At 67.0% G+C, this 18,621-nt stretch overlaps 1 protein-coding gene across 1 annotated transcript; it reads right to left on the reverse strand.

Annotated features, from left to right (window-relative positions):
• Positions 1 to 10,958: 10,958 nt before the first annotated feature.
• Positions 10,959 to 18,230, reverse strand: LOC140902936 (alpha-tectorin-like). Its single transcript, XM_073323519.1, has 8 exons — positions 17,723 to 18,230; positions 16,884 to 17,003; positions 15,962 to 16,146; positions 14,911 to 15,074; positions 13,916 to 14,164; positions 13,389 to 13,551; positions 12,680 to 12,779; positions 10,959 to 11,336 (listed from the first exon to the last, which is right to left on the reverse strand). The coding sequence occupies exons 1-8, from the start codon at positions 17,808 to 17,810 to the stop codon at positions 11,236 to 11,238; spliced, it is 1,170 nt and encodes a 389-aa protein (XP_073179620.1). The 5' UTR covers positions 17,811 to 18,230; the 3' UTR covers positions 10,959 to 11,235.
• Positions 18,231 to 18,621: the final 391 nt, after the last annotated feature.

An 18,621-nucleotide genomic window follows, 5' to 3' on the forward strand; every position in this document is an offset into this window, starting at 1 on the left:
ACAGGCGTGCTAAGGCTCAGAGAGGTGCAGTCCCAGGGGCCGGAGGAGCTTAACCCCCAAGAGAGAGTGGACCCCCGAGAAGGGCTGTCGCACTGAAGGGGGTTCTTCCCAGGGACTGCACGGGCCAAAAGTGGGCACGACCTAGGAGTCCGTGACAGGGGCGCTGTGCTGCAGGGAGCGGGGTGGGGGGCTCAGCCATGAGCGCTGTGCTTTGGGGGCTCAGTAAGGGACACTGTGCTATGGGGACACTGAAGATGGATTGTCCCAGGCAGTGTATTTGTGTCACGTCTAAACTGCAGCTTGTGCAAATCCCCATCAGCTGCAGCTGGATTCCTCACTTCCTACCCTGAACTTTTGCGGCATTATTTGCAGCTGTTCCCCAGCTGCTCCACGCAGAGGTGGCTGCATCTCAGCACCGGGCACGCCATCCCTGCCCATGCAGCCATTCAGTGGATGCTGCTGGCCAGTCTCTGCCCCTCCTCACTGGCTCTTGGCTGCCTGTTCAAGGCGCCTTTGCTGCGGGGGGAGTGGGGCTGGTGCCAGTCCCTTGGGGAAGCACAATGGGGCTTGCGTGGTGCCCGGGCAGGAATTTGGGGCACACTGCCAGCCCTTGCTGTCCTGCCTGGCTCTGCACTGTGGGAACCGCTCAACAGTGAAAGGCAGAGGCCTGGGGTGGGTGGTCCTGCCCTGACAGCTCCCCACAGCCCCCTGGAGGGAGATCAGAGGAGACCCGCCCCAGGCGCCACCACCCCCGCTGCGGGGGGCAGCAGCTGTGCTGGGCCTTCGGCCCCCCCCACACTTGGGGCCTGGATACCCCAGGATTGACTTTCACCTCTCAGTTGCTTCCTTTCCCCAACTTACTGTAAAACCAGGAGCAGCACGGACCCTCAGACCCGCTTCTGGCCATCTGCCTGGCTGTCTGCACTCCCTTGAGGTGCCAGGCAGAGCTGGGGGGAGGGGGAAGCCCAGGGCTGGGCTAGCAGGGGGCTGTGGGTCAGCACTGGGGGCACCAGGCGGAGCTGGGGGGGGCAGGGCTGGGTTAGCAGGGGGCTGTGGGTCAGCAGTGGGGGCACCAAGCGGAGCTGGCAGGGGCAGGGCTGGGCTAGCAGGGGGCTGCGGGTCAGCACTGGGAGCACCAGGCGGAGCTGGGGGGGCAGGGCTGGGCTAGTAGGGGGCTGTGGGTCAGCACTGGGGGCACCAGGCGGAGCTGGGCGGGGGCAGGGCTGGGCTAGCAGGGGGCTCCGGGTCAGCAGTCGGGGCACCAGGCGGAGCTGGGGGGGGCAGGGCTGAGCGAGCAGGGGGCTGTGGGTCAGCACTGGGGGCACCAGGCGGAGCTGGGCGGGGGCAGGGCTGGGCTAGCAGGGGGCTGTGGGTCAGCAGTGGGGGCACCAAGCGGAGCTGGGGAGGGGGCAGGGCTGGGCTAGCAGGGGGCTGCGGGTCAGCACTGGGGGCACCAGGCGGAGCTGGGCGGGGGCAGGGCTGGGCTAGCAGGGGGCTGCGGGTCAGCAGTGGGGGCACCAAGCGGAGCTGGGGGCGGGCAGGGCTGGGCTAGTAGGGGGCTGCGGGTCAGCAGTGGGGGCACCAAGCGGAGCTGGGGGGGGGCAGGGCTGGGCTAGCAGGGGGCTGTGGGTCAGCACTGGGGGCACCAGGCGGAGCTGGGGGGTGCAGGGCTGGGCTAGTAGGGAGCTGCGGGTCAGCAGTGGGGGCACCAGGCGGAGCTGGGGGGGGCAGGGCTGGGCTAGCAGGGGGCTGTGGGTCAGCACTGGGGGCACCAGGCGGAGCTGGGGGGGGCAGAGCTGGGCTAGCAGGGGGCTGCGGGTCAGCAGTGGGGGCACCAGGCGGAGCTGGGGGGGGGCAGGGCTGGGCTAGCAGGGGGCTGCGGGTCAGCAGTGGGGGCACCAGGCGGAGCTGGGGGGGGCAGGGCTGGGCTAGCAGGGGGCTGTGGGTCAGCAGTGGGGGCACCAGGCGGAGCTGGGGGGGGCAGGGTTAGCAGGGGCCTGGGCTGTGGGGGAAGGGGGGCAGTGGGGAATCCTGGCTCCCATGGCTGCTGCCCTGTCCCCATCCCGGGCACACGCTGGTTTCCGCTGACCCCGGCCCCATGGGGCTCCCCCGGCCCAGCCGCGCACAGAGGCCCATTGTCCAGCGCTGGCGGCCACACAAGGCTCCATTGAAAGCCAGGCCTGGGGGGTGGGGGGGGGGGGTCCGGCCCAGGCTTTGTTCTGCCTCCACAGGAAATTCTGGGAGCCGATGATAAAACCTGGCAACAATGTGTGGCCCCTCCCTGCCCCGGGACCCGCCTGCCCCACACAGAGCCAGCAGCCCCAAGGAGAACAGGCCAGGGCGGGGACTGGCTGGCTCGGGGTGGAGGAGGGGGAAATGGGGCACGGGGCCTTTCCCCTCTCGGGGGCGCCGGCTCCGATCCAGTCCCAGGGCGGGGACTGGCTGGCTCGGGGTGGAGGAGGGGGAAATGGGGCACGGGGCCTTTCCCCTCTGGGGGGCGCCGGCTCCGATCCAGTCCCAGGGCGGGGACTGGCTGGCTCGGGGTGGAGGAGGGGGAAATGGGGCACGGGGCCTTTCCCCTCTCGGGGGCGCCGGCTCCGATCCAGTCCCAGGGCGGGGACTGGCTGGCTCGGGGTGGAGGAGGGGGAAATGGGGCACGGGGCCTTTCCCCTCTAGGGGGCGCCGGCTCCGATCCAGTCCCAGGGCGGGGACTGGCTGGCTCGGGGTGGAGGAGGGGGAAATGGGGCATGGGGCCTTTCCCCTCTAGGGGGCGCCGGCTCCGATCCAGTCCCAGGGCGGGGACTGGCTGGCTCGGGGTGGAGGAGGGGGAAATGGGGCATGGGGCCTTTCCCCTCTTGGGGGCGCTGGCTCAGGGACAGGGCCCATGATTTTGCTCTGAGCTCAGTGAGTCTCTGCCCAGCTCTGCGGAGTGGGTCCCCTGTTAACAGTTAAAAGCTCTCCCTTCCCTCACCCCACCCCCCCTCGAGGGGACCCTCCAGGGCAGAGCTGGGGCAGATCGTGTGGGAGCAACTCACCCACTCCTTCGGCTCTGCTCTCTGAGCCCCAGCCACCCCCTGGCAACAGGATGTGGCAGCCAGTTAGGTCTCGAGAGGGTGGCGGACACATGGAGGGGAGTGGGGTCTAGTGGTTCGAGTGGTGGGGGGGCTGGGAGTCCGGACTCCTGGGTTCTGTCCTTTCAGTTCTGTGTGACCTGTGAGACCCTCCCGTCTCATGCCTCAGTTCCCCAGTACTTTGGGGTCCCGTGACTCCCGCTGTCTCCGGGTCACGCTGGGGGGACGCTGTGCAGGCAGCTCTGAGCACAGGACGTGGCAGAGGGGAGGTGCCCAGCCCAGCCCTGAGCCTGGAGTGCCGCCATTCAGAGCCCAGTGCCCACCCGTGGGCCCAGCTGGGAGGCCAGGGCACCCGGAGTTCAATGGCCGGGCAGTGCGCTGCCCCCTGCCCTTTACCCCCCTGTGACTGCTCTGGGGGCAGCTCGTGGCATTCCTGGCTGTGGGTATTGCACAGGAACGGGGGAGCTGGTGGTATCCAAAGCAGGGGGGTTGAGAGCCAGGATTCCTGGGTTCTATCCCCAGCTCAGAGAGGAGAGTGGGGGTCCAGTGGCTTAGAGAGGGGGAGGGGGGTGAGTTCTCTTCCCACCACAGACAGGGACTCAATGTCATATTGGGCAAATCTTAGCCCCTTCATGCCTCAGTTTCCCTTTCTGTTCTATGGGCCGATGATTCCCCTCCTAGCTGACCTGAATTAACATCTATAAAATGTGTTCAGCTCCCACCATGCAGAGGGGTAGGGTCAGAACTGGGGCATGGGCAGGGCAGGGCAGGGCACTGTGTCTGGGCATGGGGGAAGCCCAAGGCTGGGATAGCAGGGTTTGTGGGACACTGACAGAGCTGGGGGCGGGGGGAGGCGCTGCAGGTCAGGAGCACGGCTCTGTGCGTGGGGGGCTGCAGGTCGGGAGTGAGGGGCACCAGCACGGCTCTGTGGGTTGGTGGGGGCTGCGGGTCGGGAGTGAGGGGCACCAGCGCAGCTCTGTGCATGGGGGGCTGCGGGTCGGGAGTGAGGGGCATCAGCACGGCTCTGTGGGTGGGGGGCTGCGGGTCGGGAGTGAGGGGCACCAGCACAGCTCTGTGGGCTGGTGGGGGGGGCTGCGGGTCGGGAGTGAGGGGCACCAGCACGGCTCTGTGGGTTGGTGGGGGGGCTGCGGGTCGGGAGTGTGGGGCACCAGCACGGCTCTGTGGGTTGGTGGGGGGGGCCTGCAGGTCGGGAGTGAGGGGCACCAGCACGGCTCTGTGGGTTGGGGGGGGGCTGCGGGTCGGGAGTGAGGGGCACCAGCACGACTCTGTGGGTTGGGGGGGGGCTGCGGGTCGGGAGTGAGGGGCACCAGCACGGCTCTGTGGGTTGGTGGGGGGGCTGCGGGTCGGGAGTGTGGGGCACCAGCACGGCTCTGTGGGTTGGTGGGGGGGCTGTGGGTCGGGAGTGAGGGGCACCAGCACGGCTCTGTGGGTTGGGGGGGGGCTGCGGGTCGGGAGTGAGGGGCACCAGCACGACTCTGTGGGTTGGTGGGGGGCCTGCGGGTCGGGAGTGTGGGGCACCAGCACGGCTTTGTGGGTTGGGGGGGGGGCTGCGGGTCGGGAGTGTGGGGCACCAGCACAGCTCTGTGGGTTGGTGGGGGGGCTGCGGGTCGGGAGTGAGGGGCACCAGCACAGCTCTGTGGGTTGGTGGGGGGCCTGCGGGTCGGGAGTGTGGGGCACCAGCACGGCTCTGTGGGTTGGTGGGGGGCCTGCGGGTCGGGAGTGTGGGGCACCAGCACGGCTCTGTGGGTTGGGGGGGGGGCTGCAGGTCGGGAGTGTGAGGCACCAGCACGGCTCTGTGGGTTGGTGGGGGGGCTGTGGGTCGGGAGTGAGGGGCACCAGCACGGCTCTGTGGGTTGGGGGGGGGCTGCGGGTCGGGAGTGAGGGGCACCAGCACGACTCTGTGGGTTGGTGGGGGGCCTGCGGGTCGGGAGTGTGGGGCACCAGCACGGCTTTGTGGGTTGGGGGGGGGGGCTGCGGGTCGGGAGTGTGGGGCACCAGCACGGCTCTGTGGGTTGGTGGGGGGGCTGCAGGTCGGGAGTGTGAGGCACCAGCACGGCTCTGTGGGTTGGTGGGGGGGCTGCGGGTCGGGAGTGAGGGGCACCAGCACAGCTGTTCTTTCCCAGCACTGTCCCCTAGTTTCCAGCCGGCCTGGTTGCTGGGGGGGCAGGGGGGCAGGTGGTGCTGGAGCTGTGGGGAGGGGCTGGGATCCTGGCCAGGGCTCGCTCAGGCTGGGGCAGGCAAGGCCTCAACCCCCTGGCGAGCGGGGCCCACGGGCTGCCTTGGGGTCTGGGCATCAAGCCCGTCCCGGAGGGCACTGGGACAGCAGAGGCCCCAGTTGCCACCGGAGCCTGGACCCGGGGGCTGCACCAGAAAGTCTCCCCCCCACCCCGGGGAACAAACAACGTGGCCACCCCCCCACCCCTGCTCGGCTCCCGCGGCCGCTGGTCCTGACACAGCCCCCGTCCCTCCCAGCTCATGCTCAACGCCCCAGCACAGGCTGTGTCCCTCCCTGCCTGTCCCCGGCCTGAACTCTGGGCTGGGCTCCGGGCCCGGCTCCTGCACCCAGGCCTTGGGCGGAACGACTCGCCGGCCCCGGCCTATTTCCCCTTCCCTGGCCGCAGGGAGCTCGAGCAGGGCCAGGCCTGCCGCTGTGTCCCCGGGGCTGGGGCTCCCGGACACCCCGGTTCTTCGGCAGGCGGCTTAGCACAGGTGGGTCATTTGGGAGCCTGGGGACACGGGCCCTGTTTGTCATTGTAGGGCCTGCGATACATGGCGAGGCTGCACCGCTTGGTCGCTGGAGGGCTCTGCACCGGGGCTTGTTATTGCAGCGTTGCTGGCAGGTGCTAAGCTAGGCCAGGGCTGCCCAGGCCCGTGGATTTGTTAGGGAGGGGTTCCTGAGGCGGAGAGCTTCTCATTGCAGAGCTGCTGGGGGGCGGGTCTGTGTAGCTGGGGGAGGGGTTGGTTCGTGTGGGGCTGCTGGCGGGGGGGGGGTTGTGTTGCTGGGGGAGGGGTTGGTTCGTGTGGGGCTGCTGGCGGGGGGGGGGGGTTGTGTTGCTGGGGGAGGGGTTGGTTCGTGTGGGGCTGCTGGCGGGGGGGGGGGGGTTGTGTTGCTGGGGGAGGGGTTGGTTCGTGTGGGGCTGCTGGCGGGGGGGGGTTGTGTTGCTGGGGGAGGGGTTGGTTCGTGTGGGGCTGCTGGCGGGGGGGGGTTGTGTTGCTGGGGGAGGGGTTGGTTCGTGTGGGGCTGCTGGCGGGGGGGGGGGTTGTGTTGCTGGGGGAGGGGTTGGTTCGTGTGGGGCTGCTGGCGGGGGGGGGTTGTGTTGCTGGGGGAGGGGTTGGTTCGTGTGGGGCTGCTGGCGGGGGGGGGGGGTTGTGTTGCTGGGGGAGGGGTTGGTTCGTGTGGGGCTGCTGGCGGGGGGGGGGGGTTGTGTTGCTGGGGGAGGGGTTGGTTCGTGTGGGGCTGCTGGCGGGGGGGGGGTTGTGTTGCTGGGGGAGGGGTTGGTTCGTGTGGGGCTGCTGGCAGGGGGGGGTTGTGTTGCTGGGGGAGGGGTTGGTTCGTGTGGGGCTGCTGGCGGGGGGGGGTTGTGTTGCTGGGGGAGGGGTTGGTTCGTGTGGGGCTGCTGGCGGGGGGCGGGGGGGTTGTGTTGCTGGGGGAGGGGTTGGTTCGTGTGGGGCTGCTGGCGGGGGGCGGGGGGGTTGTGTTGCTGGGGGAGGGGTTGGTTCGTGTGGGGCTGCTGGCGGGGGGGGGGTTGTGTTGCTGGGGGAGGGGTTGGTTCGTGTGGGGCTGCTGGCGGGGGGGGGGGTTGTGTTGCTGGGGGAGGGGTTGGTTCGTGTGGGGCTGCTGGCGGGGGGGGGTTGTGTTGCTGGGGGAGGGGTTGGTTCGTGTGGGGCTGCTGGCGGGGGGGGGGGGGTTGTGTTGCTGGGGGAGGGGTTGGTTCGTGTGGGGCTGCTGGCGGGGGGGGGGGGGTTGTGTTGCTGGGGGAGGGGTTGGTTCGTGTGGGGCTGCTGGCGGGGGAGGGGGGGGTTGTGTTGCTGGGGGAGGGGTTGGTTCGTGTGGGGCTGCTGGCGGGGGGGGGGTTGTGTTGCTGGGGGAGGGGTTGGTTCGTGTGGGGCTGCTGGCGGGGGGGGGGGTTGTGTTGCTGGGGGAGGGGTTGGTTCGTGTGGGGCTGCTGGCGGGGGGGGGGTTGTGTTGCTGGGGGAGGGGTTGGTTCGTGTGGGGCTGCTGGCGGGGGGGGGTTGTGTTGCTGGGGGAGGGGTTGGTTCGTGTGGGGCTGCTGGCGGGGGGGGGGGGTTGTGTTGCTGGGGGAGGGGTTGGTTCGTGTGGGGCTGCTGGCGGGGGGGGGTTGTGTTGCTGGGGGAGGGGTTGGTTCGTGTGGGGCTGCTGGCGGGGGGGGGTTGTGTTGCTGGGGGAGGGGTTGGTTCGTGTGGGGCTGCTGGCGGGGGGGGGGTTGTGTTGCTGGGGGAGGGGTTGGTTCGTGTGGGGCTGCTGGCGGGGGGGGGGTTGTGTTGCTGGGGGAGGGGTTGGTTCGTGTGGGGCTGCTGGCGGGGGGGGGGGTTGTGTTGCTGGGGGAGGGGTTGGTTCGTGTGGGGCTGCTGGCGGGGGGGGGGGTTGTGTTGCTGGGGGAGGGGTTGGTTCGTGTGGGGCTGCTGGCGGGGGGGGGGTTGTGTTGCTGGGGGAGGGGTTGGTTCGTGTGGGGCTGCTGGCGGGGGGGGGGTTGTGTTGCTGGGGGAGGGGTTGGTTCGTGTGGGGCTGCTGGCGGGGGGCGGGGGGGTTGTGTTGCTGGGGGAGGGGTTGGTTCGTGTGGGGCTGCTGGCGGGGGGCGGGGGGGTTGTGTTGCTGGGGGAGGGGTTGGTTCGTGTGGGGCTGCTGGCGGGGGGGGGGTTGTGTTGCTGGGGGAGGGGTTGGTTCGTGTGGGGCTGCTGGCGGGGGGGGGGGTTGTGTTGCTGGGGGAGGGGTTGGTTCGTGTGGGGCTGCTGGCGGGGGGGGGGTTGTGTTGCTGGGGGAGGGGTTGGTTCGTGTGGGGCTGCTGGCGGGGGGGGGGTTGTGTTGCTGGGGGAGGGGTTGGTTCGTGTGGGGCTGCTGGCGGGGGGGGTTGTGTTGCTGGGGGAGGGGTTGGTTCGTGTGGGGCTGCTGGCGGGGGGGGGGGTTGTGTTGCTGGGGGAGGGGTTGGTTCGTGTGGGGCTGCTGGCGGGGGGCGGGGGGGTTGTGTTGCTGGGGGAGGGGTTGGTTCGTGTGGGGCTGCTGGCGGGGGGGGGGGGTTGTGTTGCTGGGGGAGGGGTTGGTTCGTGTGGGGCTGCTGGCGGGGGGGGGGTTGTGTTGCTGGGGGAGGGGTTGGTTCGTGTGGGGCTGCTGGCGGGGGGGGGGGTTGTGTTGCTGGGGGAGGGGTTGGTTCGTGTGGGGCTGCTGGCGGGGGGGGGGGTTGTGTTGCTGGGGGAGGGGTTGGTTCGTGTGGGGCTGCTGGCGGGGGGGGGTTGTGTTGCTGGGGGAGGGGTTGGTTCGTGTGGGGCTGCTGGCGGGGGGGGGTTGTGTTGCTGGGGGAGGGGTTGGTTCGTGTGGGGCTGCTGGCGGGGGGGGGGGGTTGTGTTGCTGGGGGAGGGGTTGGTTCGTGTGGGGCTGCTGGCGGGGGGGGGTTGTGTTGCTGGGGGAGGGGTTGGTTCGTGTGGGGCTGCTGGCGGGGGGGGGTTGTGTTGCTGGGGGAGGGGTTGGTTCGTGTGGGGCTGCTGGCGGGGGGGGGGTTGTGTTGCTGGGGGAGGGGTTGGTTCGTGTGGGGCTGCTGGCGGGGGGGGGTTGTGTTGCTGGGGGAGGGGTTGGTTCGTGTGGGGCTGCTGGCGGGGGGGGTTGTGTTGCTGGGGGAGGGGTTGGTTCGTGTGGGGCTGCTGGCGGGGGGGGGTTGTGTTGCTGGGGGAGGGGTTGGTTCGTGTGGGGCTGCTGGCGGGGGGGGGGTTGTGTTGCTGGGGGAGGGGTTGGTTCGTGTGGGGCTGCTGGCGGGGGGGGGGTTGTGTTGCTGGGGGAGGGGTTGGTTCGTGTGGGGCTGCTGGCGGGGGGGGGTTGTGTTGCTGGGGGAGGGGTTGGTTCGTGTGGGGCTGCTGGCGGGGGGGGGGTTGTGTTGCTGGGGGAGGGGTTGGTTCGTGTGGGGCTGCTGGCGGGGGGGGGTTGTGTTGCTGGGGGAGGGGTTGGTTCGTGTGGGGCTGCTGGCGGGGGGGGGTTGTGTTGCTGGGGGAGGGGTTGGTTCGTGTGGGGCTGCTGGCGGGGGGGGGGTTGTGTTGCTGGGGGAGGGGTTGGTTCGTGTGGGGCTGCAGAGTGGGTTGTGTTGCTGGGGGGAGGGGTTGGTTCGTGTGGGGCTGCTGGCGGGGGGGGGTTGTGTTGCTGGGGGAGGGGTTGGTTCGTGTGGGGCTGCTGGCGGGGGAGGGGGGGGTTGTGTTGCTGGGGGAGGGGTTGGTTCGTGTGGGGCTGCTGGCGGGGGGGGGGTTGTGTTGCTGGGGGAGGGGTTGGTTCGTGTGGGGCTGCTGGCGGGGGGGGGGTTGTGTTGCTGGGGGAGGGGTTGGTTCGTGTGGGGCTGGCTGGCGGGGGAGGGGGGGGTTGTGTTGCTGGGGGAGGGGTTGGTTCGTGTGGGGCTGCTGGCGGGGGAGGGGGGGTTGTGTTGCTGGGGGAGGGGTTGGTTCGTGTGGGGCTGCTGCGGGGGGGGGGGGTTGTGTTGCTGGGGGAGGGGTTGGTTCGTGTGGGGCTGCTGGCGGGGGGGGGGGGTTGTGTTGCTGGGGGAGGGGTTGGTTCGTGTGGGGCTGCTGGCGGGGGGGGGTTGTGTTGCTGGGGGAGGGGTTGGTTCGTGTGGGGCTGCTGGCGGGGGGGGGGGGTTGTGTTGCTGGGGGAGGGGTTGGTTCGTGTGGGGCTGCTGGCGGGGGGGTTGTGTTGCTGGGGAGGGGTTGGTTCGTGTGGGGCTGCTGGCGGGGGGGGGGGTTGTGTTGCTGGGGGAGGGGTTGGTTCGTGTGGGGCTGCTGGCGGGGGGGGGTTGTGTTGCTGGGGGAGGGGTTGGTTCGTGTGGGGCTGCTGGCGGGGGGGGGGGGGTTGTGTTGCTGGGGGAGGGGTTGGTTCGTGTGGGGCTGCTGGCGGGGGAGGGGGGGGTTGTGTTGCTGGGGGAGGGGTTGGTTCGTGTGGGGCTGCTGGCGGGGGGGGGGGTTGTGTTGCTGGGGGAGGGGTTGGTTCGTGTGGGCTGCTGGCGGGGGGGGGGTTGTGTTGCTGGGGGAGGGGTTGGTTCGTGTGGGGCTGCTGCGGGGGGGGGTTGTGTTGCTGGGGGAGGGGGTTGGTTCGTGTGGGGCTGCTGGCGGGGGGGGGTTGTGTTGCTGGGGGAGGGGTTGGTTCGTGTGGGGCTGCTGGCGGGGGAGGGGGGGGTTGTGTTGCTGGGGGAGGGGTTGGTTCGTGTGGGGCTGCTGGCAGGTGGTTTGTTGGGGAGCGCCTGGCAGCTAATTACGGGCGCGGGGGCACCCAGGGCAGGGACGCCCAGTCGTGGAGCCCCCGGCCACCCCTGCCGCAAGGGGACTGGCAGCCCGAGCCCCACTCCCAGGGCGGGCGAGGGGCCCAGGGCCAGTCACAGGCAGCCGCGGAGCCTCCCCCACCCCCCACCAAAGACGGGTCCGTTCATCATCCTCATGTCACAGAGGAGCAGAGAGGCACCCAGGGGAAAGGACCTGACCAAGGTCACAGCCAGAGCTGGATCAGAACCCAGGAATCCTGGGTCCTAGCCCCACCCCCCACTCTGACCATCAGACCCCCTCCCCTCCCAGAGCTGGAGAGCGAACCCAGGAGTCCTGGCTCCCAGCCCCCTCCCCTGTTGTGGCGAAGCCAGGCTACTAGTCACAGCCCAGAGAGTCTCGCACTCACTTTATTCACCCCCTACCGTAGCGGGGGGGGGGGGGCAGGCTCGGGGCACTGGGATTCCCTTGGTTCTCCCAGGCTCCTCCTTCACCTGCTAGGGCTGTGGCCTCACTGGGTCCCCGTGAGGGTGCTGGGGGGCAGGGGACCAGCTCAGCCCCTCTTCCCAGAGCACTGACTGGCCGCCTGCCTGCCTGGCCACCCCCTGCCTGCCCTCCCAGGGCTCCCTGAGGCCTTGCACCTCCAACCCCCTGCCCAGGCCTGGCCCTGGGCCCCGGCTCAGGGGGCTCCAGCAAGGAGCAGGCAGGAGGAGCTGAGCAGCAGCTGCAGGAGTGGGGAGCAGGTGGGTGAGTCAGGGCTCCCGCTGGCCAGCTGCAGACCTGCAAAGAGAGAGGCAGAGATGTCATTTCACATCACCGGGGGGGAGGGGCGCTGTGAGGGGCAGATTCCCCCCTGGGCTGGGGTCCCAGCAAGGGCCTGAGCCACCAGGGATGGGGGAGTGGATCAGAGAGAGGGGGAAAAAGCCAGGCCCATAAGGCGCTTGGCCTGAGGGTGGCACGATAACGAGACCCTGCACGGCTGGTGCCCCTCACTCCCGACCCGCAGCCCCTGCTATCCCAGCCCTGGGCTCCCCCCAGCTCGGCCGGTGCCCCTCACTCCTGACCCGCAGCCCCTGCTATCCCAGCCCTGGGCTCCCCACAGCTCGGCTGGTGCCCCTCACTCCCGACCCGCAGCCCCTGCTATCCCAGCCCTGGGCTCCCCCCAGCTCGGCCGGTGCCCCTCACTCCTGACCCGCAGCCCCTGCTATCCCAGCCCTGGGCTCCCCCCAGCTCGGCTGGTGCCCCTCACTCCTGACCCGCAGCCCCTGCTATCCCAGCCCTGGGCTCCCCCCAGCTCGGCTGGTGCCCCTCACTCCTGACCCGCAGCCCCTGCTATCCCAGCCCTGGGCTCCCCCCAGCTCGGCCGGTGCCCCTCACTCCTGACCCGCAGCCCCTGCTATCCCAGCCCTGGGCTCCCCCCAGCACGGCTGGTGCCCCTCACTCCTGACCCGCAGCCCCTGCTATCCCAGCCCTGGGTTCCCCACAACAGCGCGGCTGGTGCCCCTCACTCCCGACCCGCAGCCCCTGCTATCCCAGCCCTGGGCTCCCCCCAGCACGGCTGGTGCCCCTCACTCCTGACCCGCAGCCCCTGCTATCCCAGCCCTGGGTTCCCCACAGCGCGGCTGGTGCCCCTCACTCCCAACCCGCAGCCCCTGCTATCCCAGCCCTGGGCTCCCCCCAGCACGGCTGGTGCCCCTCACTCCCGACCCGAAGCCCCTGCTATCCCAGCCCTGGGTTCCCCACAACAGCGCGGCTGGTGCCCCTCACTCCCGACCCGTAGCCCCTGCTATCCCAGCCCTGGGCTCCCCCCAGCTCGGCCGGTGCCATTCAGCACGGCTCTGTGGGTCTCTCTGCACCAGAGACCAGCCAATTGGCTGGTCCGACACATGGCCAAATGGGGGCTCCTGGCCCCAGGGCAGACGCCCCAGACTCCTGCTCTGATCTCGGGGCTGAAAAGCTGCGTGTCCCCTGCCCTCTACTGGCGTGTCCTGGGACTGCAGGTAAACTCACTGAGCAGCTGTCCCTTGCACACTCAGCTGGGTGCTCCCAGCCCCAGGGAGACCCTGAGCGTCAAACCCAGATGGCATCTGGCAGCACCAGAGCCTGCGCCAGCTGCAAATCACCTTGGTCGGCAGCTTCGTCGTACTTCAGGAAAGGACCAGCGGACACAACCCCCGATGGAGGCTTCCTGCCCTGCACAGCAGAGCCCGGCCTGGCGCAGTGCTGCAGGGGGAGAACAGAGCCTTGTCACCGCACTGAGCACTAGGGGGCACTCTGGAGTCACCCAGCACGGGGGTAGCAAGAGGCTCCTTGGCACAGAGGCTCAGACAGCACTGCAAAGGACCTTGCAGCCTGTTTATGTGGGAATGCAGCCACCTCTGGGGAGGGGCAGCTGGGTCCCAGCCACATGGCAACGCTGCTGGGGACAGCTTGCCTGGCACTGGGATGCAGCCACCTCTGGGGTGGGACAGCTGGGGCACAGCAGCATGAGAGTGCTGCACGGGACGGCTCACAAGGCACAGGGATGCACTGCAGGCCCCATCCTACCACACAAGGGTGGCAGGAGCTGCTCCCCTCTACACCAAGGGGGTTTCCACAGTCACACTCAGCCCCACATCTGGACAGGGCCCTGGTCTGGGTTTGTCCCTTGGTGCTGCATGTGGACCAGGCTGAGAGCACGGTCTCTTGCCCACCCAGGGCTGCCCTGTGCTGCACCAAGCCACTTAGCACCACTGGGGAGGTTTCCCAAGGAGTCTCAGAGCAGATCCCCTCCCTGGTGTGGAGGGGGAGGGTCCCATTACCCCTGGCTCGTCTGCCCACGTGCTCACTCACCATGGTGCATGTGGCCGCCTGGGGGCTGCAGAGCCGGACCCGGCAGTGCAGATACACCAGCTCTAAGTCTGGGATGAACTCGAAGACATTGAAGGAGAAGCGGCTGATGGTGGAGACGCCGTCCTCCTCGATTGTCACTGTGCCATCTCGCAGGCTGGGGCACCTGGGTGAGGGACAGGGCACAGGGGTCAACCAGACATGGCACTAAACAGCAAGCAGCAGGTTGGACACTGTTAGCCAGCTCTACTTGGCTACTGCAGGTTCCTCCCTGCCCAGCGTAGTGTTAGAACCCAGAAGTCGGGACTTTCAGCCTCCTCACCCCAACCCACCATGCCCCATTCCCCTCCCAGAGCTGGGCATAGAACCCAGGAGTCCGGACTCCCAGCTCCCCCTTCTAACCCACTAGGTCTCACGCCCCTCCCAGAGCCAGGGATAGAAGCCAGGGGTCCTGTCGCCCAGACCCCCTGTTCTGTACCCCACATCCCCTCTCTGCTAGGTGATGTGAAGCAGAAGGGCCAGCTGCTCACTGGTTGGTGATGAGATCCCATCGGATGCTGGAGGAGGGGTCTCGGTCCGGAGTGGCCCAGCACGATGACAAGGTCAGCACAAAGTGGCTGGGGTCCAACCCCGAAACCCTGATATCCACGTAGACCCTGTGGTTGACAGTGAGTGGGATGGGGCTCTGGGTGAAGGGTTTGCTGTATCGAGGGTCTTGGTACAGGACCATGGTGGTCAGGTAGCTCCCTTGGCCGGAGGGGAGGGTTGTGTTAACGACACTATGGAAGAAGGTGAGAACAGAAGAGAGAGACAACACTCGATGGAGGCTAGAGAAGAAAAGTAACGTGTCTGCGGCAGGGTGGGGCATTAGTGGCACCAGTGGGCAAATGCAGCTTTAAGAGGTTGTGGGAACTGATGAAGTGCCAGGAGCTGCAAGGAACGGGGGGCAGGAACCAGCATGGTGCAAAGGGGCAGGAGAATAAGGGGTCACAGGAACCAGCACGGTTCAAGGGTACATGGGAATCAGCAGGGTGCTAGGGGAAGTGGGAACCAGAGGTCACAGGACCAGTGTGAGCAAGGGGATGTGGGAACAAAGGGGCATGTGAACCAGAGTGGTTCAAGGGGATGTGGGACCAAGAGTCATAGGAATGGCACAGTGCAAGGCAGGTGCACCCAGGGGTCACAGGAATGGTGCGGTGCAAGATAGGTGGATTCAGGGGTCATGGGAACCAGCACAGCGCTAGAGGGGCGGGACCCAGGGGGTTGCAGGAACTGGCACAAGGGGGCAGGACCCAGGGGTCGTGGGAACCGGGGCAGCCAAAGCGGGGCGGGACCCAGGGGTGGTGGGAAGTGGTGCTGTGCAAGGAATCCTGCGAAGCCGCAGGGTGGAAGCAGTGCTGTGGGGTGTGAGGTGGGGCACTGAGGGCCAAAGGAGAAGGCTGCTGGGGGCTCTCGAAATCAGCAGCAACAGGTGGCACTGAGGAGGGGCGCCCAGTCTCCTGCTGGCTCCTGCGGCCCTACTCACTCCTGTATGGGCTGGATGGCCATTGGGACGGACAGGTTGAAGCTCAGTGGCTGGGCGCAGGAGAAGTGCAAGAAGAGGAGCCTGTCCCGGCTGATCACCCCTCCATAGGCGTTGCCCACCCGGCCCTGCACCTCGTTGGAGTAAGTGGCGTGGGTGGCATTGACCTGTGGGGGCACAGAAGCAGCAGCAGTGGTGAGAGTCGAATCCCTCCATGCCCAGGATCCACGTCACTCTTCCCGCCACGACAGGGCACCCGTGGCCCTGGCACACTCCTCTTTTGCACAGAACGCACATCACTTGTCACCGCCCTTCTCTCTCCTACCCGCCTGGTGAGTGCCCACTGGACTGGGGGAGGGGGGTGCATGCCAGAGCGGGGGGGCCAGCGTGTTGACTCATGTTTGAAGATGTGCTTGGCTGTGTGACCCTATGGAGGTGAGCATCCTCATGCAGGCACTCGTGTGACACCATGTCGGCGTGCCCTGCTGCAGGTGTGGGACGGTGTGTAGGGATGACTCGTTCCAGTGGGTGTGGGTTTGTGCGTGTGAGAGCTAGTCTGTGGGGGCAGGGGGCGGTCTGGATATGTGGAAGCGTGTTCGGGTTTGTGTCTATGCACCGGTGGCACTGTGCATGTGTGCCGGGGGCAGTGTGTTGGCAGGGGATGTGCACAGCGCCATGGGTTGGTACGTGTGGGGGTGTACATGTGGCCACGTGTTTGTGCACATGGCTGTGTGCTGCTGCATATTCATGTGGCCATGTTTTGGTAGGCGCATGTGGGTGTGTTACGTGGTCATATGTTGGTGCACGTGCACATGGCTGTGTGCTGGTCGGGGTGCACAGGTGTGCACATGGCCATGTGTTGGTACATGTGGCCGCGGACGGGGCGGGGCAGGGCGGGCGGGCCCGTGGCCGCGGACGGGGCGGGGCGGGCCCGTGGCCGCGCGCGGGGCGGGGCGGGGCGGGCGGGCCCGTGGCCGCGCACGGGTAGGCTGGTAGGAGTGGGCGGCCGTGCCCGTGGCCGCGCGCTGTGACCAGTCGCCAGCCTCCTCCTCACCGTCACCGTGGTCCCGCAGCTCTGTTGTGTGCTGTCGAAGTAGAAGACAAGTCTCTCCCTGACGAGGGTGCCGGTGCAGCTGGGGTCAGCCAGGTGCAAGGCCTCCGAGGGGAAGCCGTCGGAGAAGAGCAGGCAGCGGGACAGGGACACTGAGCTGTTACCGCCACTGCAGGCCAGCTGGTAGTCTGGAAGGGAAGTGAGAACAGGTACATGGCAGGGACCGTCCCACGGGGCCTCTCTAGGCATGGCTGGGGCTGTGCCCTGGTTCCTGGCATGCCAGGCGGAGACCAGCTGCGCTGCGGAGCTGCAAGCCCACAGGACAAGAGGAGACTCTCCGTGTGCCTGGGAATCCCACGTCAATGAGATCTCCGAGAACTCGCCCACTGTGGCTGAGAGGCCAGGCACGCGCTGGGCACTGCAGGGAGACCCCTAACAGCCAGGATTGGGAGCCAGCTGCAGAGGGGGAGCGGGCAGACGACGGGGGCTTGGAGGGGGAGACAGCTGGCTCCCAGTCTGAATCTGGAGGTCCCACCTCCTCCCCTCCCCCAAGCAGCCTCGCCTTCTACCCTGTTTTCCGCCTGGGATGACAAAGGCTCAGGACATTTAGGAGACACATGGGGAGCTGGGGCCAGAATCAGAGCCCAGAGTCACCTGTGTTGCCAACTCTTTCCCCAGAACAACCCCATGCCAAGCTCCTTGCCCCCTGCTCTTCGGCTCAAATCACTGCCCTCACACTGTGTGATGAGAGAAGTAACCTTGGGAAATCTGCTGTCCCAGTGCTGCCCCAGTTCACTGAGCCATGGCATTCGCAGCAGACATAGCCCGGCCGGCGATGGTTCCCCTGGAAAGCATGGATAGATTTCCGTGCCTTGAGTGTCAGCGGAAATCTGGACAGAGGAAGGGACCAGAAATTGCTCTTTACCATAGTCAGCCACTTGGATGGGCTCAGAAGCTCTGTAGCAGTAACAGCCCCATCTCCCTGCCTGCTCTCCACACCACTCGTTCTCCCCGCAGGCCAGAGCAAGGCACGGGTCACTCGCAGCTGCAGAGGGAATCAGAGTTTAGCAGCAGCAAAGCCGGCCTGTTGATTGTATCTGCAGCTGTTCTCTGATCTGCCCAACCCCCTGTATTTCTAAGGGCAACCTCTACGTCTCTCGAGCCTTTCCAGTTCAACGCATCAAAAACCACTTTGCAAATTACACAGAGTTCCCACAGCTCATGCTGGCATACAGCCTCCCCTGGGCTGGGTGCAGGCAGCAGATTAATAGCCCAGGGACCGCTCATTGGGGCTGAAACATGGCCACTTCTGGGGAGGGGCACAGCGGCAGGCTAGCAGCCACAGAGCAACGCAGCTCTGTCAGCGCTGACATGCAGCCAGTTCAGGAGTGGGGCCCAGCGGTTGTTTTAGCAGCCACACAAATACTGTACAGGGATTGTTCCCGCGGTGCTGCAATGCAGCCACCCCTGGGGTGAGGTGCAGCCACTACGTGACAGCCCACGGAAACGCTGCACAGTATTTGTGGCAGGAAGGGAAGGAGAATCCTTGTTTGAGGACGGAGGAGGAAGAATGTAAATACCCAAATGGGGATGTGACTAGGACAAAACCCAAAAAGGGTTTTAATGACTACGGGGGATCAGGTCATTGGCTTTATGGCTCCTCCACAATTTCAGGCTCAATCTCAATATTGCCAACACCTCACACTCCCAAATTCCCCAACCCAGTGCTCTCCCCCCGGGCCTGCAGGTGGGACTGGTGCTCACGGCACTGCGCAGATGATCTCCACGCGCCAACACGTATCCCCTGAAGGCTGCACAGCTCTTCGTAGGAGGCGATGGCCATGCACAGCATCCCATTGGCCGTCCCGTAGTGGCATATGTCGTACAGGCAGGAGGAGTAAAATGGGGCAGGGTCCACATGCCAGTGGCACTCGGCAAACGGTCCCGATTGGCTAGTCAGGGTCCCGCAGAGCTCTTCAAACTCCAGGGGGTCGCTGCAGGGCTCGGGGGAGCCGGTGTCATCCAAACACCTGGAGCAAAGGGAAGTTAGCAGTACTCATGGCAGGGCAAAGGGACTGGCTCTCTCTAGTATCACCTAGGGAGTGGGGGAGAGGGATAGCTCAGTGGTTTGAGCATTGGCCTGCTAAACCTGGGGTTGCAAGCTCAATCCTGGAGGGGGCCATTTAGGGATCTGGGGCAAAAATTGGGGATTGGTCCTGCTTTGAGCAGGGGGTTGGACTAGATGATCTCCTGAGGTCCCTTCCAACCCTGATCTTCTATGAGTGTCTGACCCGCCCCTCCCAACCCCGCCTCCTACCAGGGGACCTTCAGAGCTCAGTAGTAAGCTTTGCCTCCCAGTAACATGCACTGGACCAACCTACAGCGCATCTCCCAGGGCCACTCCAGCTTGTGATTTCTCATGCACACGAATAAATGAGGCCCAGCTGTAGGTGAGGGGATGGGACTCGGGTGAGAGGCAGGGGTGGGGAAAGAGGAGCCTGTCACAACATACGTGCAGACATGCACACGGAGGCACACACACAGATTCATAGGCACACCCAGACACACGCATACAGGTCCTGCCCTCAACCTACAGTGAAGTGAACAGGAAATAATTAGTTTTTAAAGAGTAATTGACTAACAGTTTGTCACCTTCTCTCTCT

This window comes from Lepidochelys kempii, chromosome 24, assembly GCF_965140265.1.
Source record: "Lepidochelys kempii isolate rLepKem1 chromosome 24, rLepKem1.hap2, whole genome shotgun sequence".
In the NCBI taxonomy this organism is placed as follows: Eukaryota; Metazoa; Chordata; order Testudines; family Cheloniidae; genus Lepidochelys; species Lepidochelys kempii.

Coding starts and splice junctions, on each gene's coding strand:
- LOC140902936 (XM_073323519.1), bottom strand. CDS start 17,810: ATGCTGTGCATGGCCATCGCCTCCTACGAAGAGCTGTGCAGCCTTCAG. Junction 12,780..13,388: donor AGGCGGCCACATGCACCATG/GTGAGTGAGCAC, acceptor CTCCCCCTGCAG/CACTGCGCCAGGCCGGGCTC. Junction 11,337..12,679: donor CGACGAAGCTGCCGACCAAG/GTGATTTGCAGC, acceptor CTCTCTTTGCAG/GTCTGCAGCTGGCCAGCGGG.